This window comes from Salmo trutta, chromosome 12 (assembly GCF_901001165.1).
Source record: "Salmo trutta chromosome 12, fSalTru1.1, whole genome shotgun sequence".
NCBI lineage: Eukaryota > Metazoa > Chordata > Actinopteri > Salmoniformes > Salmonidae > Salmo > Salmo trutta.
Window position 1 is genome coordinate 54423266 of NC_042968.1, and position 27713 is coordinate 54450978.

The following is a 27713-nucleotide window of genomic DNA, read 5'->3' on the forward strand; positions in this document are numbered from 1 at the left end:
GACGGGGGTGGCTGCCCTCGGGGGACTGGGGGGTGCTGTCCAGCCTCGACGCCAGCAGACCATTCTGGTACTGAGAACGAGTGATCTGAGGAGAGGAAAGAGAGTGTTAGGAAGAGGGAGGAGAGGAAGAACAAGTATATGAGAGAGACTGCAAAGCGTGCTTTGAGAGAGTATGGCGTCATGGTATAGGAGGTATTGAACAGTCAATCATCATCACAGGGACAACCCAGGGTGCACTGGCCCTCAGAGATGTAACGCTCCCTATACTTTGAATGCATTTTTCCGCAAAAGGTGGGTAAACGCTCCTCCAAAATGAAAAAGCTGCATAAACAGCGTTTACGTGTGCTTACCCTCCACTACAGCACTGCTGGCCATTCAGTTGGGCTGGTAAAACGTTTCTCAGCAGAGCTGAATAGTGGGCTGAAATGTCTGGGCTAATTTCTGAAATATTTCAGGTCACCGTTTCATTACATGGGTTAGTCTTAGATAATTGTAAACAAAATTTGGCGACGTCACTGCGAGAGAGTTTGTCACATTAACAACTTACAATTTCTGCAGCACAGGCATTTGAAAAGTAACTTTTTAACCAGCACAACTGTAGAAATAGGGCCTTTTCCCATTTCCATGGCACTGGCAGGGGTTAGAGGTTAAAGGTGAGAGTGTTACCTTGACATATTGCAGGTCAGTGAGAGCCCGTACGTAGAAGTCTGGTGTGTACTGGCAGGCGGTGAGCTGCGTGTTGCTAGCAGTTACTGAGCCGCATTCTCCGGAAGCACCACGCTCAGTGCAGCTTAGCGACGCCGAGCGGTTCAGACCGCTCGCGTGAGTAGGAGAACGGAACTCTGAGATACGGAGAGGGAGAGAGCGGGTGAGCTGGGGATAACCCACACACACACACACACACACAAAGTACACAAACACGCACATTCCCACGGGCTCACACATCCACATTTGCAATAATGCACACAAGCACGCACACAGTACATAAAAACACACACATGCACATTCAGGCACACACAGAACAGTGAATTAGAGAAATCAACATGAAAAGACAATGAGATTGTCTATTGATGGGATAGAGACAGTAGGAGGATATGATTGTAGTGAGAGTAGCCAGAGCAATATAAACAGTATTTGGCACGGCTGACAGCAACGACAGAGACATAAGTTAACGACGAACACTACAGTATGGTTTCGATCACCAGACGGATACTGGAGGTTAGTGAACACACAACACGTGCTTTCACACCTACAGTGCCATGAAAAAGTGAACAAATAACATTTTGATACTTTTATTTTATTTCATAAACCAAGTTACGCAACACCCAATGCCCCTGTGTGAAAAAGCAATTGCTCCCTTACAGAGAACTCTAAAAAGGAGAATGTCAGGCACTAGGTCCATGATTTGAAGCGAAAGGGCAGCGGGGTCATGCAGCAAGACAATGATCGAAATCACACGAGCAAGTCTGCATCAGAATGACTGAAAAGCAATATTTGTTTGTTGTTGTTTTGGAATGAACTAGTCAAAGTCCAGACCTAGCCATCCTTTGCACACTCTTGGCATTCTCTCAACTAGCTTCATGAGGTAGACACCTGGAATGCATGTGTCCAAACTTTTCACTGGTACTATAGGTGTGAGACTGATCAGCAACTACAGGAAGCGTTTGGTTGCAGCCATTGTAGATCAAGATGGCGCAACCAGTTCAACGAGTGTAAGGGTGCAATTACTTTTCACACAGCGGCATTGGGTGTCGCATAAGTTTGTTTATTAAAGAAATTAAATAAGTATCACCATTTAGTGTTATTTGTTCACTCAGGTTCCCTTTATCTAATATTAGGTTTTGGTTGAAGATCTGGTAAAAATCAGTGTCAAGAATATGCTAAAATCGAGAATGTTTGAAAGGGGGCAAATAGTTTTTCACGGCATTGTACACACAGCAATGCAAATGTATACACACAGCATCACAGAGAGCAACAGGTATATATGCACAACACAGCAACACAAACATATGCACACCCAAAGATGAAGGTTGAGTATGATTGGTGATTACAGAGGAGGATGGGGTTAAATTATGATTATATGCTGGGAGGGAGGGATTATATCAGGTGCCAGGCTTCCCCATATCACATCAAGGATAGGGGGTGATGGGGACCAATCAACAGCCAGGATCAGGAGAAATGGCATTATGGCAACTAATCAACGATGGTTCTGTGCTTAACCAAGTCACCTGTGGGCGTTTTGGTGTTCCTGAGCCTTCACCGTGGCTCAGAGATCGGCTCGCCAGGCATGCCATGCAAATGAGGCTCTGATTGGCATGGGGGGAGGTGGGGTGGGGGGGTCGTAACTGTGTACGAGTGTTCGTGGTTGGGTAAGTTGGGGTTAAGGAGTGTGTAGTGAGTGATGCATGCCCTGTTCCAATTTTGACCCCTAGCTCATTCCTTCTAGGCACACATCTAAAAACATTGGATAGGTATTGACAAAATGGTAATAGTATCACCGTGTCTTTTGGTAGGCTGGGTTGAACCGTCATCCTATTGCCTATACGTATATGCTCTTTTCAGATCTAGTGCCTAGGGGAAGGGGTTAGGGAACTATATGGTATAGGAAGTAGTGAGTGGGTCAGAAGTAGTTTGGTGATTTCTTTGAAGTGAGTGAGTAGTGTCCATAGAACTCTAATTCTATGCTAGTGACAGGATCAGGTAATCGCACAAGATACAGTAGAAGATGCCTTTAACCACAGACCTAGTATCAGATTACCCAAAATGTAACCAATGCGGTAATAAGGAAACATCTGACCCTGGACCAGTGGTTAGGGCAACTAGTAGGGGTTAGAGGTCAGATATGAGAGGTAGTGCCGTGGAGCAGAGTGGCTCCACCTAGAGCCCCATCCAGCAAGTTTCTTCCTTCCTCCTCTATTCCTCCTCTTCCTCAGTCGGTACTGTGTAGTCCAGCTCTGACACAGGTCTGAAGAAATTGGAATCACCCATGTCAAGTCCCTGACACTGCTCCAATATGACGATAATGCTTCCTTCTTTCTTTCTTTCCCTCCATCCTTCCTTCCTTCCATGTCACTGGTGAAAGCAGTACTGAGGAAACCAGATCAGTGAGTATTCCAAGGAAGAGACCAAGGAAGGAAGGAAAGGAAGGAAGGAAAGATGCATAATATGCATGTAACTTCAACTTAACCCTTACCTTATTGGAACAGGGCCTGTCAACTGAGTGACGTTGTCCCAGGCTGCTCTGCTCTGCCCTGCTGACTGAGGACAAACCCACTGATGTGACCTGACGTGGCATACAATCTGTCAAAAGCACATAGGGCTCAGCTGCCATCATCAGCAGTCATCGGCCGAGTAAGAACTGCAAGTAGAACCTCACCACATCACTCAGTCACTAAGAGAGAGAGACCACTGCAGAGCACCGGCTTGTCCACCAACCTATTCATTCAATACCCTCCTACTCCACCAGATAGTATAGTGGAGCGTAAATTGGCATTAAATAGTATTAGACGCAAATATTATGCTAACAATACACTATTAGCTAGGATTAGCGCAGCTGACTCATCTCGAGCGGCATTCAACGTTTAACCATTACGGCTCCTGTGAGTCGTTAAACCAGTGACATTAAGTGAAACAATAACGAGCGCAGTGTTCAGTCTGGTTTCACCAGGCTACTGTGAGTCGGCTATCGAGTTCTGGAGGAGAGCGTTAGAGCAGGGTTTCCCAAGCTGATTCAAATCATCAAAGCTTGATGAGTTGGTTATTTGAATCAGCTGTGTAGTGCTAGGGCATAAACCAAAACGTGCATCCAGGGGGGCCCCAGAACCGAGTATGGGAAACCCTGCTCTAACTAATGCTCTTGATAGCTGACTCACAGTAAGGCCTGATTAGATTACTAAGGCTTTGCACCCTTTGGTTTTCAGAGGGAATAAAACAAACACAGAATGAGGTAAGAGCAGAACATTTTCCTATTTTATTCTACTTCAAAGAAAAGCAGGTAAGGCAAACACTCGGTATAACTGACCCTAAATGTAAAGTATCTCTAGGCTGTCTGTCTATCAGGTTGTACTTGCTGGAGCAGGGCTCTGAAGAAGAGGATGATGGGAGGGAAACAAAAAAGGTGATCTTGGCATAAAAAGTGGCCCCTCCCTCCCTCATGTTACCCCTCCCCTCGGGGCGGTTGGTTCTTTACCTGGGAAGCGAGAGAACAGAGAGAATCTCTTTAAAGAGAGACGTCGTGGAGGAGGGGACGCCACTGATGGGGAGAGAGGGGGAGTTACGGCTGAGCGAAGAGTGGGAGAAGGGGGGAGAGAGAAAGACGCTCTCGTTTAATCATCGATAGGCAGTAACAGCACTGTAGTGGTTAACAGCACTGTAGGGTGCCCTGAAGAGAGAAACCTTTCTCCTTCACAGAGCACATTGACATTTTCACCTCAATACATCATTTAGTGAACCATTCACTGAGGCAATGTCCAAAATGGCACTCCATTCCCTATTATAGTGCACTACTTTTGGCCAGGATTAGCCACATAAGGCTATGGCATAAAGTAGTGCACTACATAGGGGATAGGATGCAATTTCAGATTCGCCCCGGGTGACTCGTCATTTTCACAGGTCAACGAAGGCCTGCTGTCGGATTGGAGGGGGCAGATTGCCCAATGGGAGGGGCGTAACTGAGTGACATCAGACGCTGACATGAGTTGGACACAGTTTGACACATGTAGGCAGTAGTACAGTACACATCATATAGCGCATGCACACACACATTACATAGATGCTGCGCACACAAAGCACAGAGAAGGCTATCACAGAGAGAGAGAGAAAGATGATTTAACATTTAACAGGCTTTTGACAACCAGAACCTACTCTGCTCATGCTTGCATGTGTAACACCATCTACAGAGGTACTACACTACTGGCAACATTGAAAGCTTATCTCCATCCATTTATATGACTTACAGCATCTCTACATTGATTATGTAGAGGCTTCCGAGTATGCTCCCAAGTGCTGCAGCGGTCTAAGGCACGGTCTAAAGCACTGCATCTCAGTGCTCGAGGAGTCACTGGTTTTGATTCCACACCCTGGTTTTGATTCCAGGCTGTATCACAACCGGCCGTGATTGGGAGTCCCATAGGGCGGCATACAATTGGCCCAGCGTCGTCCGAGTTTTGCCGTCATTGTAAATAACAATTTGTTCTTACCTGACTTGCCTAGTTAAATAATATATTTCAGAGCAGCTATGGCTGCTAGTCATACTGGTATCTGACCACTAGGTGTCATCAGCGTTTCTAAAGTATCTGGACTCAGCAATACATTTCTCTCCTCCAGCACTGTGGCGTCATCACCCTTCAGCCAACTATGCTCTCTCAGATATGCGCACACCCCCATCATTGGCGCGCGCGCACACACACACACCCCTTGTCCTTTATAGGTGACACTAGGGCTGTTGCGATCACGAAATTGCATCAGCCGGTGATTGTCAAGCAAATAACTGCCCGTCTCACAGCAATTGACCATTAATTAACATAAACAAATTTAGCATCTACTGGCTTACACACATAGCCTACAAGCCACTGATGCAGAACTTTGGAACATATACATGAAAAAATTATAATAAATTCATGTAATATAGCCTACACCTTCACAATAAATTCCATATTTATTTTAGACAGGTCTAAAGGAACATGATATGAAGAAAATGTAGTATTTTTTAGAAGAACTGAATAGCATACTGAGTTTTGCTTATGTTAGGTCCTGATCTGGCTATGCCAAATGGCTGTGGGCTACACTAGTTCATTTAGCAGACGTGGCATTATTTGATATTATTTTATAGTATGAAGAATACAATTGAACAAAGCCGAATAAAATATAAAAATGATATTTTCTCCAAACGATTTGAGTGTGCACATGCGGTTATTCTGCGTTGAGCGGTTAACAAAGAAATAGGTACTCCTATATGCTTAATTTAGAGTTATTAATGTAACTTCAGTTGTTCAACAAACGTTGGGCTATATGTTTTGATTTTTAATACATTGTAAGGCTGCATGATGCGACTAATGATGATCTGAACAAAGTTGCATGAAAGGCATGAGCTCTGCTTTGGTTCTTGCGCAGGCTGTACACACTACATCAGTCTCTCATTCACAATTTGACTAGCATTTGATAATGCCTCGAATTTCCTGTCGGCATCCCCTTTGTGTGGCCGCAATGCATCCTAAAAAAATCCATGCCTTTTGCGGCCAGTGACCATTGTGTCGGAGTGCTGCGTTGTGCCCTTCTCCCCGAGTGCTGCATGCTCCAAAGCACCTCTCACTCACATGGCTCTCCATCACGTGATTGTTTTTTTTCACAGGCTACAAGTGAAGACATAAACATCAGGGACGCAACTGTGCGCGTCCTTATCCAATTCCGAGGCGCATATTGAAGATATTGGAAGAACTGTCCACATTTACTTTCGTCATCCAATAAGATGAGTAGGCCTAACGAACAGCAAAAGCACTAGCCTATGTCAATCTACTATCCCCCATAGTACAAAAACCGACCTATTCTATTCAGTGTGAGAAATATTCAAAACATAGTCTGGGACAGTTGTGGGATGCGATAGATCCCAAATTAATACAACCACTAGCGTCAAAAAAACTTTTTAAAGTAATGAGGCAAATGCAACAGATCAGAATGTTTAGCTTAAAATGTTGATAGCCTAATAGTTTATTTCTTCACATTATAAGCGCAGCAATGCACTCACACAGCAGGAGGCTATAAGCGAGAATGTTCCATTAGCTGGAAAACGCTATTATCAAAAGAGACCGCAAATGCGATAAAGCATGTCATGCTTTTATCATAAATGTGCATTTTTATGGTGAAAACTATCTTCCCCAAACTCGAAAACTCACACGCTGCTTATGTATGCCCTTCTAAAGCGGATTAATTAGCTTAATATTGAGAAGTTATTTGGCCACTTCAGTTGTGATACAAACCTTAACAAAACATACAGGCCTATGGGTTAGGCTACATGAGGTGTGCGACTATGATACAAAAAAAGTCGCTAAAATATAGGCTAATACTGTCACCCATCAGATTATTCTTGATTTAATCTTGTCTTTACATATACTAAATAATATGTGGGAAATTTGGCCTCCCACCCTTTAATAAAGGCCATCACTCTGTTTTCTCAGGCAATTGCATAGCCTATAGAAATGTTGCGCAACATGAGCTCATGGGCTCTCTCAGTGTTCGATTAGATTTTTGATTACTTTTGCACTGATGTCAGAGTGATTAGAGGACAATAGAGTGCTGAATACCAGGCAGTTATCAAGTTTGGTAGGCTGCTAATGACCATCAGCAGCATCAGAGCTTGGAGAAGCCTAATTACCGTAACTAAATGGTCACGTGGAATTTGACTGCCTTCATGATTCTCGACCGCCGGTGTGGCGGTAATACGGTCACCGCAACAGCCCTAGGTAACAGTGGTGTACGTTTCTTTCTACCTGTTTATTACATCAGCTGTGGATCACATTTCTGTCTGTTGGATCTCCTAAAACCCAAGTGATTACACACACTCACCTACTTGTGAGCTTGCTAACACACACACCTCATTGTGAGCTGTGCACATTGCTAGTTGGATCATTTCCCCTGTCCCTTCTGGCGTGTGGGTGTTTGAGTTGAGCATTTCTGGATGTTGGTCAGCGAAGCTGGTGTTTCAGGAATACAAATTGAAGGCCGAAATGCTGAAGACTAGAAACACTATCTGACTGAAACAAGTTTAGACAGAGGCAAGCGCACAGAGAGTTATCACATTGTTTGTGTATGAGCGAGGAAGGGGGAGAAAGAGAGAGAGTCTAGGTGTGTATCTCTGTGCCGTGTATATCTCTGTGGCATGTGCATTGCTTGTGTCTGTGGTCTGATCATATATACATTACGTGTGTGTGTGTGCTCACCCAGTGATGGTGAGCTAAGAGCCATGACTCCATAGTAGGAGAAGGGTCCTGTCTCAAACTTCATGTTCTCGTTTCCAGCCTCCACCTCCACACGCCCCTGAGGAACACACACAGAGTTTCAAAGCAACATACACTGACTTGCAGGCGCTGTGAACAAAAAGTAAACCAATTAAATAAAGATAGATACCCACACACTGATGAGTAGTTTGCACAATAAAACCGCAAGAGCATTCATCAGCGTGCAGGGATTTACCTTTATTTCATATACATTAACACACACACAGATCTCAGTCGGACAAAGTGAACATGCAGAGATGCAGCGTTTCTACTGCTTCAGTGGTGTTGTCTCTTCTATCTACTATGTTTCTACATTGACATCAACGCACGATTTATGCAGTCGTCAAGTTAAGCCTGAGCATCTGACCAGGATTATTATAACATGATAATTATTATGATTCTATTTCTACTGCTAATGTTGTCTGATCTATCTGCTACGTTTCTATGACTGAGCCTTCCTACCAAGGTAAGAGAGAACCCTGGCGGTCTCATCAATATTATATCACAGTGCAGGTGTGCATGCTGAGGTTCCAGTGTCTCTCTCACACACACACACACACACACACACATACACACCCCAATGACCCCCAACAGATGACACATACACACACACACACACAACCGTGCACACACACCTTCCTGAATAGTGAAACCAGAGCAACTGTGCTCATGTTGCTGTACCTGTATCTACAGTGTCACCTTGGGAGTCATCAATAAAACAACACACACAGAAATGTTTTATTTTTTTCCCCACACGGTCGGGCTTCGTCCCCTGGTATCATAAACACACATAACACATGGAAGAATGTGTAGAACTGCAGAAAATCAGCTTTAAAACAGCAACAACAAAAAATCTCGGCCGCATGCTAAATGTGAAAAATTGCGGGAAATTAGCTTTAAAACTACAAAATGTTCACACCCCTCTTGTTGGCTGAGAGAACAGTTTGGGGTCGCATGGGATGCGAGGTGGAGGTTTGTTACTACACCGATAAATTACATTATCCATCCGGACCTTTGCCACCAAGGAAGTGTGCGACTGGACCTTCTCAAATACTTCAGATTCAGGTCAACTTTATTATCCCATCTGCTTAAAAAGACGGTACATAAAACATGAAAACACAGAAACCACACAACAGAATTAATTAAAAGTGCCATAGCTACACATTTAAAAGTGAAAGTGAAATATGCTGTATACTCGAGGGACCAACAGACAGACATACAAATCATTAAAATCCAGACAGAAAATATTTACACAAGAAGCAACCTAATATCACACAGCCTAATGGCTGTTGGAATAAAAAGTCCCCATATCTATCTGTTTTGATTTTCTTTTTAAGAAGCCTCTTTCCCCTTGTCCGGCTGCTGCCGTGACTGAGTTTTCAGTGAAGGGGATCTGTCCTGTAAATTAAGTTTTAGGAGGTTTGTGTACAGGTTGGCTGATTCTTGATCTATACCAATTATCCTTCCCGCTGTCTTAAGCGCTGAAGCTTGACTTGGTCTTGTTTCCAAACATGCATATCAGACCAAAGGACAGCACACTCTGGAGGACAGATTTACAGAACATTTGTAAGATTTGGCGGTTCGACATTAAAACGGTTCAGTTTGCGTAGAAAAACATTACCTGTTGCAATTTCTTCATCTTTGCAAAGGCACAGATCTTGCATTTCAGTTTGTTTATTTGGATTCCCAGGTATTTATATGTGGTCACTCTATCGACTGATTCCCCATTGACCTTCGTAGGTGGTGGTGGAGTTTTGTTCCTTCTGAAATCAATTTCCAACTCTTTCGTTTTCTTAACGTTTATTTCAAGAAAACTATTCAAGGAACATTTTTATCCACTTGATCAGTAGAGAGCTGACACCCAGTCACCAGCTTATCCACCAGTAGGTGGTGTTGGATGGTGTTAAACGCGCTACTGAAGTCAATGAACACAATTTCACTAGACTATTTTCCTTTTCTAAATGTTCATAGATATTGCTCAGCTTGACCAGTAACTCATCATCAACAGCCATAGAGGCACGGTAGGCGAATTGGTTTGGTTCTAATTTGGGATGGGAGACCAGAGAGAATTTCTTTTTCAATTTCTTTTTCAAAACATTTCATAGGTACAGATCTTTTCGTTCTTTTCAGGTATTGGGACAATCAGTAGACTTTTTCCATAAGACTGGAATTATCCCACAGTTCAGTGACAGCTGGAACAGCTTCTGGAACGGTAATACGAGCTCGTCTGCGCATGCCTGAACTGCCTTGCTGCTGATGCCTTTTGGACCATATGATTTTCGTTTGCTTGACACGTTGAAAATATTGCTTGACGTCATTCAGAGAAATCTGTACATCAACAGCTGGTATGCTGTCTCTACTGTCCAAGGCCACTTTCTGCTGCAAAGTAAAATCACACATGTCAAACCTACAATAGAAACTGTTCAAATCATTTGCTAAAGCAAGGTCATTTCAATGTCTCATTGGTTTGTAGCCTGTGATGGTTTGTAGCCCTTGCCAGCCTTTCCTACTGTCCTCGAAAAGGTTTTCTAATTTGTCTTCGTATGCTGCCTTGCACTGATTTAAACACTTGTTTTTTCTGGTTGAGGAGCTCTTTTAATTCCTGAGTTACCCACGGTTTATTATTGGGGAAGATGTTGACTATCGTTTTTTAGAAATAACGAGATCCTCCTCGCAGAAACGGATGTCCTCTGAGACAGTACGCGCTGCCTCTTCCAGGTCATTGGTTCTGTCCGTCAGGACCGCCCAGTCAGTGGACTCAAAACAGTCCTGGAGGGCTTCAGTAGCTGGGATGAGCTGAACCATGTTACGATCTGAACCCTCAAGATTGGGTAGCGCCTTGGAAAAATACGCACCTGGGATGCTACCATAACAGAGGTCCAGACAGGCTTAATTTCAGGTAGGACAAGTAACATATTGCTGATATGATGGTTAAAGTTCCCCATGATTAGCTTTACTGCTTCAGGTGACTCTGTCTCAGCCTGGGATACAAGGTCATGAATAACGTCGGCAGCTATATGAGTGTCAGTGGAGGGTTATGTAAACAATAAATAGCACTTGAGTACCTCTGGTCTATGTGTTGTGTTGATGTATCGTCTGTGTGTATTGTGGTATGCTATGGCATGTACACTTGTAGTGCCTTGCCCTTTCTCAGAAGAGATTAAAACCTTGCACAATTACACACACTGACAGCCATGCTGAAATGACTGATAACCCAGGGCCGTTTAAGACTCATCGCCCCAATCTCTTCCCCAGGGTGATCTGGGTAATCCCCCCAGTGAATCAGCATGGGGTAGGGTGTGTGTGTGTGTGAGGGGAGGGTTAACCTTTGCCCGACCGCCATGAAGGGAGCGGAACTCCAGGCTATGATTTAATGATGTGCTCTGTGAGGCAGTGTGTCTGTGGGCTAGGCAAACACACTAGTCTAAACACTGCAGGCTTTTACGGTCTGCAGTCAGAGTGGACTGATGTGTGTGTGCCTGATGCAGCATAGTGCTGACTTAAAAAGGGATGTGATTCTTGTCTGAATGAGAATGATGTTAAAGAGTCACTCAACATTCTACAGTTGAAGTCGGAAGTTTACATACACCTTAGCCAAATACATTTAAAATCAGTTTTTCACAATTCCTGACATTTAATCCAAGTAAAAATTCCCTGTTTAAGGTCAGGTAGGATCACCACTTTATTTTAAGAATGTGAAATGTCAGAATAATAGTAGAGAGAATGATTTATTTCAGCTTTTATTTCTTTCATCACATTCCCAGTGGGTCAGAAGTTCACATACACTCAATTAGTATTTGCTGGCATTGCCTTTAAATTGTTTAACTTGGGTCAAACGTTTCAGGTAGCCTTCCACAAGCTTCCCACAATAAGTTGGGTGAATTTTGGCCCTTTCCTCCTGACAGAGCTGGTGTAACTGAGTCAGGTTTGTAGGCCTCCTTGCTCACACAAGCTTTTTCAGTCTGCCCACAAATGTTCTATTGGATTGAGGTCAGGGCCTTGTGATGGCCACTCCAATACCTTGACTTTGTTGTCCTTAAGCATTTTGCCACAACTTTGGAAGTATGCTTAGGGTCATTGTCCATTTGGAAGACCCATTTGCGACCAAGCTTTAACTTCCTGACTGAGGTCTGGAGATGTTGCTTCAATATATCCAGATAATTTTCCTACCTCATGATGCCATCTATTTTGTGAAGTGCACCAGTCCCTCCTGCAGCAAAGCACCCCCACAACATGATGCTGCCACCCCCTGTGCTTCGCGGTTGGGATGGTGTTCTTCGGCTTGCAAGCCTCCCCCTTTTTCCTCCAAACATAACAATGATCATTATGGCCAAACAGTTCTATTTTTTGTTTCCTCAGACCAGAGGACATTTATCCAAAAAGTACGATCTTTGTCCCCATGTGCAGTTGCAAACCGTAGTCTGGCTTTTTATGGCGGTTCTGGAGCAGTGGCTTCGTCCTTGCTGAGCAGCCTTTCAGGTTATGTCGATATAGGACTCGTTTTACTGTGGCTATAGATACTTTTGTACCCGTTTCCTCCAGCATCTTCACAAGGTCCTTTGCTGTTGATCTGGGATTGATTTGCACTTTTCGCACCAAAGTACGTTCATCTCTAGGAGACAGAACGCGTCTCCTTCCTGAGCGGTATGACGGCTGCGTGGTCCCATGGTGTTTAAACTTGCGTACTATTGTTTGTACAGATGAACGTGGTACCTTTAGGCATTTGGAAATTGCTCCCAAGGATGAACCAGACTTGTGGAGGTCTCCAATTATTTTTTCTGGAGTCTTAGCTGATTTCTTTTGATTTTCCCATGATGTCAAGCAAAGAGACACTGAGTTTGAAGGTAGGCCTTGAAATACATCCACAGGTACACCTCCAATTGACTCAAATTATGTCAATTAGCCTATCAGAAGCTTTTAAAGCCATGATATAATTTTCTGGAATTTTCCAAGCGGTTTAAAGGCACAGTCAACTTAGTGTATGTAAACTTCTGACCCACTGGAATTGTGATACAGTGAATTATAAGGGAAATAATCTGTCTGTAAACAACTGTTGGAAAAATGACTTGTGTCATGCACAAAGTAGATGTCCTAACCGACTTGCCAAAACTATAGTTTGTTAACAAGAAATTTGTGGAGTGGTTGAAAAACGAGTTTTAATGACTCCAACATAAGTGTATATAAACTACCGGCTTTAACTGTATTTTCCTCCCCTTTCCAATCCTCCCTCTCTCTCCCCTCCTCTTCCCTCTTTCGGTTTCTCCTTACATAAAAGGGATCAATTAGTGAAGGGCAGGTCTGCCCCACAGCTAAGCGTCACACAAGGTCACTTGACACACACACACACACACACACACACACACACACCTGTAAGCACTTAAATCTGCTTAAAAATACTGACTGAGCTTGGGCAATTTTGTAAAAAACTAATGACATAGGTTGCCTTAAGAGTTAATAGACAGCTAACGGTGCTTCTACCAAATATTAACTCTGGGGTGTGAAGACATTCGCAATCAAGACATGTTCGTTATTTTATTTTTAATTCATTCATTTCTCTAACTTTCTTTCACTTTGAAATATGTGGAGTAGATCTGTACAACAACAACAAAAATCTAAATGAATCCCTAAATCTGAACATTGTACAACAAGGGGTGTGTAGACTTTCACTAGGCTCTGTACGTTGTGCTGTACACTTAAACAGCTAAAGCCAGTTGGCTGAGTCACAGCAAAGGAACCACACAGTTGAGCCTAATTCAGTCAAGAAGTCTGTGGCTGTCTGAATACCTGTACTTGCGTTGTAAATAGTAGAGATTTTGGGTATGCGAAAATAGAACGTACTTTACAGTACGTGAAATTTCAAAAATGTTTTATGCTTTATGCTTTAAATACAAGGATTTCATACATTTCGGCTTGTCATCTAGTAGAATTTGCTGCACACTGTTGAGGAAGAGAATCGTCTTGAGACCCGCGTGCTTGACAACAGCTGATAATCAGATATGGTGACGAGTTCACCAGAATGAACGAATGGCAGGAATCAATGCAATTACGCATTAAATTATGAAATCTCAGTATGGCTTAGTATGTTGATATTTGTTACTTACTGCATTTGATTTTACTAAACAGTACATTCTAAATAGTACGTAGTACGATTAGTCAACAGTATGCAGTTTTATTAAGTAATAGGCAAGTCAGATTTCACACAGATTGCGTGTGTGTGTTTAAAGCTGTAAGTGAGCAGTCTACCTGTCTACCATGCCTAGTTAAATAAAGGTTAAATAAATAAAACCTGTAAAACTAGGACAGATGCCACAATGTGGTATTTCAGTTTAAGTGTGTGTGTGTTTTGCACGTGTGTGAGTGTACCTGCAGTATGAGTACAAAGTAGTCGATATACGTTTGCCTCTATGCCAGATGTAGAGGTGTGTGAGAGAGCGAGAGAGAGAGTACTGGGTACCTGCAGTATGAGTATGAAGTAGTCGACAGGTTTGCCTCTCTGGTAGATGTAGTGTAGAGCGGATCGCTTGTCGCTGTCATTGAATTTGATCTCCTGGATGACATCAGGGTGCCTCAGAATCCTCAGTAACACCTTCTCAGTGACCTGACAGGGACTGAACAGACTCACCTCTGTTGGAAAGGAGAGAGGGGGTGAGGGTTGAATGGGGAGAGAGACACACCCGGAAATCAGACGTACAGATAGCGCCTTCAATTCAGACAGATCGGTAACACTTAAAGGGCGTTTAATGCATTAAGACGCGGTTATAATGCATCATAAGACTTGGGATGAGAATTATGTCTAATCCCATAATCATCCAGACTAAATACCAGCTGTTCTGTTGATACAAATAGATATTTTCATTGATTTAGAGAGACCATTTATTCCAAAACGTATTATAAGACATTAGGAAGGCTCATACGTGCTTATGACAGTCCACTCACCGGTAGCCAGGAAGCGATGCGCAGCCAGCATCAACTGGGGAGAGATCTTCACCTTGCACTCGTTCTCCGTGTGTTTAAAAGCAGAGAAGTCACGCGTTCTCTTGTTAGGGTCCACCTTCTTTCTGTTCCTATTGTCAGCTGGAGAGAGGAGAGGGAAAACGGCAACTAACATGTTTAGCACTGACCTGTGTTGTGACAGCCCTGAATTTGTCTGAACCGTCTCAGTGCTTCTCCTCCCAATGGGGCGCTTACCTTTTCATTTCCTATTAAATAGCCAGCATCAGCTGCACAAAAGATGGTTGACAGTGGTGGTAATGAGGAAGTGTTCAACCCTCAGTTCTGAAGCTGCGTTACTCCGTTTGTTTGTTGTATTTAAAAGTTTGTTCTATTTAAAAGTTTGTATTGTAATCGTGTCGCAATAACAACAAGGCTGGGATCTACTAATGTACATTGTTGGACTACCCATCTCCATTGGCCTCTGCTGTTCTCCGTGGCCTTTCTGTTCTTGGCAGATTCGATTGACTGATTACAACTTTTTTCCAAACAGTATTTAGTTTGTTTTATTGTCATTTATACCGTGTTTGTTTATGTGTTCAGTTGTTTAGCAAGACTACTGGTAGTTCTGATAACCTTTATTGTTGTGTGGTAAGAGAGTTTTTGAGATTCTGATTGTATGATTCAAATCAAATCGTATGTCTCATGTGCCAGAATACAACAGCTGTTGACCTTACCATGAAATGCAAACAAGACCTTAGCCAACAATTCAGTATGAAGAAAAAAAAAGATTGAAGAATATACAGGGGGTACCGGTACCGAGTCAATGTGCGGGGGTACAGGTTAGTCCAGGTAATTTGTACATGTAGGTAGGGGTGAGGTGACTATGCATAGATAATAAACAGCGAGTATCAGTAGTGTAAAAACAATGGGGGGGGGGGGGGGCAATGCAAATAGTCTGGGTGCCCATTTTATTAATTGTTTAGCAGTCTTATGGCTTGGGGGTAGAAGCTGTTAAGGAGCCTTTTGGACCTAGACTTGGCACTCTGGTACAGCTTGCCGTGTGGTAGCAAAGAGAACAGTCTATGACTTGGGTGACTGAAGTCTGACAATTTTTTGGGCCTTCCTCTGACACCACCTAGTATATAGGTCCTGAATGGCAGGAAGCTGGGCCCCAGTGATGTACTGGGCTGTACGCACTACCCTCTGTAGTGCCTTACGGTTGGATGCTGAGCAGTTGCCATACCAGGCGCTGATTCAACCGGTCAGGATGCTCTTGATGGTGCAGCTGTAGAACTTTTTGAGGATCTGGAGACCCATGCCAAATCTTTTCAGTCTCCTGATGGGGAAAAGGCATTGTCATGCCCACTTCACCACTTTCTTGGTGTGTTTGGACCATGATAGTTTTCTGGTGATGTGAACACCAAGGAACTTGAAACTCTCAATCCGCTCCACTACAGCCCGTCCTCCTTTTCCTGTAGTCCACGATCATCTCCTTTGTCTTGTTCACGTTGAGGGAGAGGTTGTTGTCCTGGCACCACACGGCCAGGTCTCTGACCTCCTCCCTATAAGCTGTCTCATCGTTGTTGGTGATCAGGCCTACCACAGTTGTGTCGTCAGCAAACTTAATGATGGTGTTTGAGTCGTGCCTGGCCACGCAGTCATGGGTGAACAGGGAGTACAGGAGGGGACTTGGCACGCAGCCCTGAGGGGTCCCAGTGTTAAGGATCAGCGTGGCAGATGTGTTGTTGCCTACCCTTACCACCTGGGGCGGCCCGTCAGGAAGTCCAAGATCCAGTTGCAGAGGGAGGTGTTTAGTCCCAGGGTCCTTAGCTTAGTGATGAGCTTTGTGGACACTATGGTGTTGAACGCTGAGCTGTAGTTAATGAACAGCATTCTGACATAGGTGTTCCTTTTGTTCAGGTGGGAAAGGGCTGTGTGGAGTGTGGTTGAGATTGCGTCATTTGTGGATCTGTTGGGCGGTATGCGAATCGGAGTGGGTCTAGGGTTTCCGGGATGATGGTGTTGATGTGAGCCATGACCAGCCTTTCAAAGCCCTTCATGGCTACCGACATGAGTGCTACGGGGCGGTAGAGACTGGGTTTATGCTACACTTTGAGAACGGACAATTGTTCACAATTTGGGTTCACTCTGCTCATTTACCGGGCTGGACATTTTTTAGGCCTGAGTAGGGCTGTGGCAGTCACGAGATTTCGTCAGCCGGTGATTGTCAAGCAAATAACTCTCGGTCTCACGGTAAATGACCACTAATTAACATAAACACATTTAGCATCTCATGGCTACAATGTGGATCCTACAAGCCACTGATTCAGACCTTTGGAACACCTACATTTTAAAAAGTCTAATAAATCCATTTAATATAGCCTACACCATCACAATAAATCCATTATTAATTTTAGACAGGTCTAAAGAAACATGATATGAAGAAAATGTAGTCTATTTCAGAAGAACTGAATAGCATACTCTGAGTTGTACTTAAGTTAGAACCTGATCTGGCTATGCCAAATGACTATGGGCTACACTAGTTCATTTAGCAGACAAGATTTGGTTAGAATTCCATTGGCATTATTTTATAGTATGAACAATACAATTGAACAAAGCTGAATAAAATAGAAAGGATATTTTCTCCAAACGATTTCAGGGAGTGCACACATGCGGCTATTCTGCTATTAACAAAGAAATAGGTACTCCTATATGCTTAATTTAAAGGTATTAATGTTCTACAAACATTGGACAATGTGTTTAGATTGTTAATACATTGTAAGACTCCATAATGCCACTCCAATGATGATTTGAACAAAGTCACTTGAAACGCGTGAGCTGTTTATTGCGCAGGCTGTACACACTTCATCAGTCTCTGATTCACAATTTGACAAGCACTTGATAACGCCTCTAATTTTCCGGAGGCAGCCCCTTTGTGTGGCCGTAACGCACCCTAAAATAATCCATGCCTTTTGCGGCCAGTGGCCGAAGCACCTCTCACTCACATGGCTCTGCATCACGTGATCGGGTCTTTTTCACAGGCTACAAGTGAAGACAAAAACATTGGGGAGGCAACTGTGCGTGTCCTTATCCAATTCCGAGGCGCATATCGAAGATATTGGAAGAACTGTCCACATTTATTTTCGTCAGTCAATAAGATGAGTATGCCTAACGAACAGCAAAAGCACTAGCCTATGTCAATCTACTATCCCCCATAGTACAAAAACCGACGTATTCTATTCTGTGCGGGAAATAAATATTCCAAACAGTCTGGGACAGTTGTGGGATGCAATAGATCCCAAATTAATACAACTAGCATCAAAAAAACTTTTTTTACTCAATGAGGATGATGCAACAGATCAGAACATTTAGCTTAAAATGTGATAGGCTTATAGTTTATTTCTCCACATTATTAGCATAGGATGGTGGAAAACACCATTATCAAAAGTGACCGCAAATACAATTATTCATGTATTGTTCTTATTATAAATGTGCATTTTTATGGTGAAAATCATCTTCCCCAAACTTGAAATTCACACACTGCTTATGTAGTCCAGTTAGGCTCTACATGCCTTGTAAAGCAGATTAATGTGCTTAATTTTAAGAAGTAATTTGGCCACTTTAGTTGTGATAAAAACCTTATCAAAACATATAGGCCTATGGGCTAGGCAACATGAGGTGTGCGACTATGATTCGAACAAGTCACAAAAAAAAGGTATTGTTTCTTATGCTGGGCATCATTCACAAGTGATAATATAAGCTCAGCAAAAAAAGAAATGTCCCTTTTTCAGGACCCTGTCTTTCAAAGATAATTCGTAAAAATCCAAATAACTTCACAGATCTTCATTGTAAATGGTTTAAACACTGTTTCCCATGCTTGTTCAATGAACCATAATCAATTAATGAACATGCACCTATGGAACGGTCATTAAGACACTGACACTTTAGGCAATTAAGGTCACAGTTATGAAAACTTGGGACACTAAAGAGGCCTTTCTACTGACTCTGAAAAACACCAAAAGAAAGATGACCAGGGTCCCTGCTCATCTGCGTGAACGTGCCTTAGGCATGCTACAAGGAGGCATGAGGACTACAGATGTGGCCAGGGCAATAAATTGCAATGTCCTTACTGTGAGACGCCTAAGACAGTGCTACAGGGAGACAGGACGGACAGCTGATTGTCCTCGCAGTGGCAGACCACGTGTAACAACACCTGCACAGGATCGGTACATCCTAACATCACACCTGCGGGACAGGTACAGGATGGCAACAACAACAGCCTGAGTTGCACAATCCCTCCATCAGTGCTCAGACTGTCCGCAATAGGCTGAGAGAGGCTGGACAGAGCTTGCAGGCCTGTTGTAAGGCAGGTCCTCACTATCCATCACCGGCAACAACGTCGCTTATGGGCACAAACCCACCGTCGCTGGACAAGACAGGACTGGCAAAAAGTGCTCTTCACTGATGAGTCACGTTTTTGTCTCACCAGGTGTGATGGTCGGATTCGCATTTATTGTCGAAGAAATGAGCGTTACACCGAGGCCTGTACTCTGGAACGGGATCGATTTGGAAGTGGAGTGTCCGTCATGGTCTGGGGCGGTGTGTCACAGCATCATCGGACTGAGCTTGTTGTCATTGCAGGCAATCTCAATGCTGTGTATCACAGGGAAGACATCCTCCTCCCTCATGTGGTACCCTTCCTGCAGGCTCATCCTGACATGACCCTCCAGCATGACAATGCCACCAGCCATACTGCTCGTTCTGTGCGTGATTTCCTGCAAGACAGGAATGTCAGTGTCCTGCCATGGCCAGCGAAGAGCCGGGATCTCAATCCCATTGAGCACGTCTGGGACCTGTTGGATCTGGGACCCCCCAGAAATGTCCGGGAACTTGCAGGTGCCTTGGTGGAAGAGTGGGGTAACATCTCACAGCAAGAACTGGCAAATCTGGTGCAGTCCATGAGGAGGAGATGCACAGCAGTACTTAATGCAGCTGGTGGCCACACCAGTTATTTTTTATTTTGACCCCCCCTTTGTTCAGGGACACATTATTCCATTTCTGTTAGTCACATGTCTGTGGAACTTGTTCAGTTTATGCCTCAGTTGTTGAATCTTATGTTCACACAAATATTTACACGTTAAGTTTTCTGAAAATAAACGCAGTTGACAGTGAGAGGACGTTTATTTTCTTGCTGAGTTTATAATTCACAAGTGATAGGCTAATACTGTCACCCATCAGACAGCTCTTGATTTAATCTTGTCTTTACATATACTAAATATTATATGTATGAAATTTGTTTTGATTTAGAATGGACCATTATCGTGCGCCAGTCTCGAAACAGGGGCAGGTGGAAAAATACATCTATGCACTTTCCTGTGGTTAATTTTCATGCCAGCCAGGTAGACTATACTCCTGTTGTAAAGATAAGCAATGTGCTTAATATTAGAAAAGTTTAGAAATAAATACAGTAGGCCTAGCCTATAGAAAGCTGATGGGATCCTCTTTTTAAGAGGCCATCACTCTGTTTCCTCACACAATTTCATAGCCTATAGAAATGTTGCGCAACATGAGGTCATGGGCTCTCATGAAGTGTTTGACTAGATTTTCAATTACATTTGTATTGATGTCAGACTGATTAGAGTGACAATAGAGTGCTGAGTACCAGACAGTTAACAAGTTTAGTAAGCTACTAATGACCATCAGCAGCATCAGAGCCTGGAGAAGCCTAATTAGAAGCCTAATTGTTTTTAAGTTATTTCTAATGTTTTTAATGGTTAATGAAAAGTTGACTTTCCAGTCCTTTGCATTGGTATAGATTTGACGGACCAGACGGGACTCATTCCCCCACAAACAAAAAGGAAAAATCATACAATTTATCTGGCAGGCCGACCTGCCTGGCACCTATAAACAATAACCCCAAGTCAAAAACGTTACAGCACGTGCACATGACACTAGTGAATTCCCTATCGTCAAACATTTTCAATAAAAAACAAATCTTTAGAAGGAGAGACCAACACTCCCCTGGGAAGCTAATAGGTAGACTTTTGCTCTAGCCCTACACATATTATTTATTTTAACCTTTATTTAACTATTTAGTTCATTTTGAATGGGAACATGTATTCAAAATACATTTAAATAAAAACAAATACCACCAAGTACAACCCTGCAGTTACATGCTTCATTCAGCTAATCAAGGTCCTGAGGAGAAGCTGATTAGTACAATCAGATGTGTTACAATAGGATTGGAACCAAATCCTGCAGGAGGGTAGTTCTCCAAGAGTAGGGTTTACTAATGGCCGTGCCCAATTTAACTCATTACACTCCACACAGTTCACTACAGTTTAAGTAAATGGACTCTGGATTGATCCATTGTCGACGTGCAGTTTGACTCACTATAAAGGTCGGACTCATCCAGGATCTCTGATTTGATGATCTCCTCGATTACGTCCTCCAAGGTGACCAATCCCAGCACCTCGTAGAAGGGATCCCCCTCCCCCTCGTTGTTCACCTTCTGAACGATGGCCAGGTGGGATTTACCTAGAAGAGGAACACACCAGAGTTCGAGTCAAGACTAAAACAACCAAGACCTAGTGTATACCAATGAGACAGGGACAAGACCAAGATCAGTCAGTACTGGACTGGAGTCAGTCCTGTGGTCTGTCAGGCAGTTCTGTGATCAATCAATCAATCAAGCAGTCAGTCAGTCAGTACTGCGGTCAGTCAGTAAGTACTGCGGTCAGTCAGTCAGTACTGCGGTCAGTCAGTCAGTACTGCGGTCAGTCAGTCAGTACTGCGGTCAGTCAGTCAGTCAGTCAGTACTGCGGTCAGTCAGTCAGTACTGCGGTCAGTCAGTCAGTCAGTCAGTACTGCGGTCAGTCAGTCAGTCAGTCAGTCAGTCAGTCAGTCAGTACTGAGGTCAGTCAGTCAGTCAGTCAGTCAGTCAGTCAGTCAGTCAGTCAGTACTGCGGTCAGTCAGTCAGTACTGCGGTCAGTCAGTCAGTAAGTACTGTCGGGGGAATTTCTGAAGGTTGAAAGGAGAGACTATGCCTGGTCCCTGGACGTACCTAAGTGCACTGTATAGTAAGTCATCTCATCTCCCCCCGGCAGTTCCCCCAGTTTTCCTCTATTTAAGCTCTAAGTCCGTAACAAGAAAGGGGGATGGGGATAGAAAGACAGAAGGGGTAATCGACTCACTCTCTTGGCTTACTATTCCCCTTCTCCTCTCAAAGTGTTAGAGAGTTGGGAACACACTGTGCTGTGTATTTCACCGTTTCTGTCACATAATGTATAATATTCAGCCTATTGTATCGTCAGTCTCCAGTTAAAGGGGAGGTGAACACGAAGCGGGAAGTGATTGGCAGTCAAGTCAACCTAACAAACAAACATCACAGAGTTAAGAAAACAAATGCCCATTCCACTGACAACACTGCTGACATCTCAAATAACTGCTGTCACCTTCCAGCCAATAAAGAGAAGAGTAGAGACACCACTGGCTCAGAAGAGTGAGGTCACAGCGATTATATAGCCGTGACGGTTGTTTGGTTCGGTCAGTGTCGGGCCATCTTCGATCTCGGTTTGTGTGATGTCCCTCCACTATCTCACCATGCTGTCTAACAACAAAAACTAGGCTACTTCAACCCCTAACTCTACTTTTAACCCTCACCCCATACTTTACCCCCAACCTTACAGCACCAGGGTGAGGTACTTTGCTGTCTTGGCACTTTGTTACCAGCAGCTTGCTTTATAACGGAGCGCTACATTGCCTGACTGACAGTACAGCTGGTTTCTGTTTCTCGCATGTTCCCAACTGATCCATTCAATTCTCTGATCGCCCTGAGAGTACACAAGTTCCAAGTCTGAATCAATCTCTGATTAAACTTTGAGGATGTAAACCAGCGGACACTGCAACCAGCAGACAATGTGGCTCTCCAGGACCAGAGCTGTCCATCCCTTGCCTGAAATACAAATTGATATGCTCAGTTTGCAGTACATAACAGTTTGGATTCCAGGCAAGTAGGCTACAACCCTGCTTTAAGCACAGTGAAGAGACTTTTGAAGGTACAGTGAGTATGTTCTGCTCTCTGTGCTGCATTCTGGTGTTGCTGGATAACAACAGCAGTGATGCTTTACTAAGAATCTCTTTGCCATAAGGCCTAGGCTATATATAACTCTGCCACAAACATTTATGACCGCTGGTGACAACTCTTTCTTTACCCACTCATGATGACACAAACTGTTGTTTAGGTCAGCTAACCGGCTAGGCATAGGACTAGTTAGCCACACAACATTTAGTGTTCTATGAACGTGCAATGTCAAATGACTTGATGTTGATAACACGTTACATCAGTAGCCCTTTACACTTGTACCTGTATATGGGTTAAAAATGGCAGATTTGGGCACAAATAAGGGCCTAAATTGGAATGGACAGGCTGTACAGTAACATGCTGTAAATTGGAATGGACAGGCTGTACAGTAACATGCTGTAAATTGGAATGGACAGGCTGTACAGTAACATGCTGTAAATTGTGTCACAGCTCAGGCTGTGGGTTTTGACTGACAACCATTGGGAACTTGAGCACTGCACGTGACAAGAAGCTGCCCCCATCCCTCCCGCTAATTGGGCAACATTTGATATACAGTTACAAGATGACATGGCATCATACCCAGGGCTGTCCTGAACAGAATGAGCCTGTTTGTCTATTAAGAAGAACATTTGCACAAGCTTTCAAATATTGCCCACTTGACCCAGATTGCAATTTATAATAGGCCGTTTTTGGATTGCGAAAACAACAGAAATGATGAGATGGCAAGGGGATGCAGAGCTGTGTTCCAAACAAAACAACTACAAGTCTGCTTGCTCTAGTTCCTTAACGACAGAGCTAGGAGAGTTCTAAAAAGCACCTTATAGTTCAAGACACTTATTTTAGTCATAAAAGTGCATTGCAATTACTACGGTGCACACTTTGGAGAGGTGTGTGGCCACTTGGGAGACAGCAGTTAGTCCTCTCACTCCAACCCTCGTCATTGTTTTGTCTTATGATGCACCTACCCCACGTTTTCCAGGAATATTCTTATCATGTTACTGAATGTATCCAGACATGTATCCATAACAAATAAGGTTTTGTTATTAACAAATGAGGAAAAGTACAGTAAATATCTGTAAGAAACATTTCAATATAGCCCTTTCCATATAGGCCAATTCCCAAGAGTGTAAAGAGTTAATATACACTGAGTGTACAAAACATTAAGAACACCTGCTCTTTCCATGACGTAGACTGACCAGGTGAAAACTATGATCCCTTTTTGATGTCACTTAGTAAATACACTTCAGTCAGTGTAGACGAAGGGGAGGAGACAAGTTAAAGAAGGATTTTAAAGCCTTGCGACAATTGAGACATGATTTGTGTGTGCCATTCAGTGGGTGAATGGGCAAGACAAAATATTTAAGTGCCTTTTAACGAGGTATGGTAGTAGGTGCCAGGCGCACCAGTTTGTGTCAAGAACTGCAACGCTGCTGGGTTTTTCCACGCTCAACAGTTTCCCGTGTGTATCAAGAATGGTCCACCACCCAAAGGACATCCAGCCAACAGCATTGGAGTCAACATGGGCCAGCATCCCTGTTGAACACTTTTGACACCTTGTACGTCCATGCCCCGAAGAATTGAGGCTGTTCTGAGGGCAAAAGTGTGGGGGGGTGCAACTTAACATTAGGAAGATGTTCTTAACGTTTTGTGTTTCAACAACAGCCTAGACCCTTGTATAGACCTAAGGCTGAGTGATGATAGCAGCACTAGCCCAATGAATGCTCTCTCCTGCATGGCCCTTCTACTCTTAAGAGCTAAACGACAACAGAATGGACTTTTTTTGTTGTTGACATCACCCCTTTTGGTTTGAATGAAACCTTACATACATATTTGCCCATTGTAAAAGTGCTTAGAAAGTGACTTTTTGAACCAAGGCCAAAACATATAGGTGCTCAAAGTTAACCAATTTTCCATACCATGAGACATCCATGTCTTCATCACTGGAAAAGATAAACGGTTGAGAGATTGGTTTCTTAACTTTTTTTTAAAGTATTTTTTTATATCTTTGATGTTAATTACCTGAAAACGCATGAACTCAGACTTATTTTAATATTTGCATATGTTGTAGCTTAGACCCTATTTTGCTACATCATCTGAGTTGTGTTGTGCCCGCCATCTGATGAGACGCAACATGCTCTTGAATACAGGGTGGGTGTCATGTTTTGGCTGACAAATGTACTAAAACGGGAACCGAATTGAAATTTCGACTTTCAAAATGGTACCACAATGATCGTTGGAGACCCACACATCAGAGAACGTTGACTTGAATGGGAATATCTGTTGTTTTAAATTATACTGTCACTACTCCATAGGAAACCTATTGAAATCATAGAAATATAGGTAATAGAATAGTCATGACCATTTAAGTTGACATTTAACGGCGCGTGGACCGGAAGCCATCTTTGGGGCAGTAATTCAATTTCAATGGTTAACAAGCTAAATTGCAGTGGTCTAAAGGGATAGGCACAATCTATGATTTCTATTTCTATGATGAAAATTACTTCCACCCTGTATTCAAGAGCATGTTGTGTCTCAACTGATGGCGGGCACAACACAAAAACTTCAGATGGATGTAAAGTAGGGTCAAACCTACAACATATGGGAATATGAAGAAATGAGTTTGACAACCGTATTCGTAAGCTTTTAAATTATATCAAACTCAACCGTTTATATTTTCCAGTGATGAACACATGGATGTCTTATGGTATGGTGGGGTATGCAAAAAAATGTGTTAACTTTGAGCACTTTTATCTCTTGATTGTTTTGGCATTCAGGTCCCAAAAGTCACTTTCTGACAACATCTTGCATGGGTAAACATGTATGGAAAGTTTTGGATTTACTCAGAACTAATTATGGGAGGGGTAACTGGAGAACTAGGCCACCTATACAGGCTTTAATTCCAGCCCAGCACAAACACACCTGATTCAACTAAATGTGTGATTAGAGCAAGTCTGGGACTAAAATCTTCACACTGTGTCTATGTAGCGCTCCAGGGTCAGAGCTGCTGACCCCTAGATTGTGGTGTGTATCACATTTGTTCCCTGCCGTGACAACTGCGTCGAGATATTCCACTCGTCGATACCCACGTCAATACAGCCAAGGGGTGTGTCCACACCATATGGCAGGCACATCGCTGTGTGTGTGTGTGTCAAAGTGTGTGTGCGCGTGTACCATGTAGCCTATTGATTATGTGGAGAGATTAATGCATTTGAAATACATCAACCATGTATGTAAGCATGATGATGTATGACACATGCACAAACAACTATCCTCCAGATACACACACCTTTCTTGAACTCCTCCAGCATGGAGTCCAGTCGAGTGTCGTGGAACACAAAGTGGACCGGGTGGTTGTAGAACTTTGTGATGGTCTTCAGCGTGGTGCAATCGTCTGGGTCCACGAACGCCAGGTCCTTCACGTACAGGATGTCCACGATGTTGGAGCGCTCGTCGTCGAACACGGGGATACGCGTGTAGCCGCTCTCCATGATCTCTGACATGGTGTTGAAGTCGAGGACCGCGTCATTCTGGATCATGAAACAGTGGGCCAACGGAGTCATCACGCTCTCAACCGTCTTACTCCGGAGTTCCAGAGCTCCTTGGATCATGTTGAGCTCCTCTTTGACCAGGTCGTTGTACGGTTCTGTCACCCTGAGCATCTCCACCAGCTTCTCGCGGTTATACACAGTGCCAATCTCCTGGCCTAGGAGCACGTCTAGGAGCTTGCTGACGGGGAAGGAGAGGGGGAAGGTGAGCAACATGAAGAACTTGGTCACCTGGATGGTGTTGGCGCCCACCGCTAGCCCGTGGCGAGAGCACAGCGCCTGAGGGACAATCTCGCCGAAAATCACGATACCCACTGTGGAGGCGACCACGGCGCCCAGCCCAGAGCCTATTAAGTCGTCCAGGAGGATGGTGAGTGTGGTGTTGACCAGGACATTGCCAAGCAGCAGCGAGCAGAGAAGGTAGTTCCCCTTACTGCGGATGGGCTCAATTTTGCGGGCATATTTCTTTTCCTTCTCTGAACCACAACTCTGGACTATACGGAGCTCCATGGGGTCCAGAGCCATGAGCCCCAGGTTCAGCCCGCTGAACATGCCAGACAGCACCAACAGACAACAGATGAGGATGATCTGGAACCACAGGGGGAGGAGAGTTTTCTCCCCCTCTACCACCCGGAGTCTCCCGTCGCTATCCCCGAGCAGAGCCCACCTGCCATTGGCCAAACTCTTGATGCACAACCCATACTCCTTGTGCGGCTCACTCTTACGAAGGGGTTTAATGTTTATGCTGAGTACCCCTGTGGTCCCCCGGCTACTGATGTTCATGTAGGTAGCGATGCTGAAGTCTTTGGTGAAATCAACACAAGTCCTGTTAGGTGTGTCATCAATAATGTTATTGTCCCCCCCCTCATCGCTCCCATCCCCTCGTTCCGTGAAGCGGATCTGCGCCCAGGTGCCCGAGTTGAGCTGCACACCGTAGAACCGGAGCTGCACTGTGCTCTCCTCCGTTACCTGTATGACCCCGTCGTCAGTGGTCGTAGCCGGTTTGTCGCTCCTCTCCAGCCGCATACCGAGCACCTGGGTCCCGCTGTTGCTGACACTCGACGTGGCTGTTTCGGTGCGTCCCCCGACTGCACTCCAAAGGAAAACGATAAGAGTTAGAACGTAGCCTTGCTGCCCGCTCCATTCTGTCGCCATGTTTG

General features: G+C 43.9%; 1 protein-coding gene across 7 annotated transcripts; it reads right to left on the reverse strand.

The window, feature by feature from the left end:
• LOC115203802 (metal transporter CNNM4) lies at positions 1 to 27713 on the reverse strand. 7 transcript variants are annotated; one of them, XM_029768808.1, is made up of 9 exons: positions 26295 to 27713; positions 21318 to 21461; positions 14928 to 15065; positions 14446 to 14615; positions 7935 to 8031; positions 4190 to 4279; positions 667 to 842; positions 351 to 441; positions 1 to 85 (listed from the first exon to the last, which is right to left on the reverse strand). In XM_029768808.1, the coding sequence occupies exons 1-8, from the start codon at positions 27706 to 27708 to the stop codon at positions 400 to 402; spliced, it is 2271 nt and encodes a 756-aa protein (XP_029624668.1). In that variant the 5' UTR covers positions 27709 to 27713; the 3' UTR covers positions 1 to 85; positions 351 to 399. The 7 variants fall into 7 exon arrangements, 5 of the variants coding, with proteins under 5 accessions (XP_029624668.1, XP_029624667.1, XP_029624666.1 ...); XM_029768807.1 differs by lacking the exon at positions 1 to 85 and having other exon boundaries at positions 92 to 441; XM_029768806.1 differs by lacking the exon at positions 1 to 85 and having other exon boundaries at positions 92 to 842.

Bases quoted from the DNA above. Each gene is read 5' to 3' on its own strand.
- LOC115203802 (XM_029768806.1), bottom strand. From the start codon at position 27,708: ATGGCGACAGAATGGAGCGGGCAGCAAGGCTACGTTCTAACTCTTATC. The intron at 21,462-26,294 runs GTGTGTGTATCT...TTCCTCTTCTAG, and splicing joins GCTGGAGGAGTTCAAGAAAG to GTAAATCCCACCTGGCCATC. The intron at 15,066-21,317 runs GTGAGTCAAACT...TCCTCTCTCCAG, and splicing joins GGATGAGTCCGACCTTTATA to CTGACAATAGGAACAGAAAG.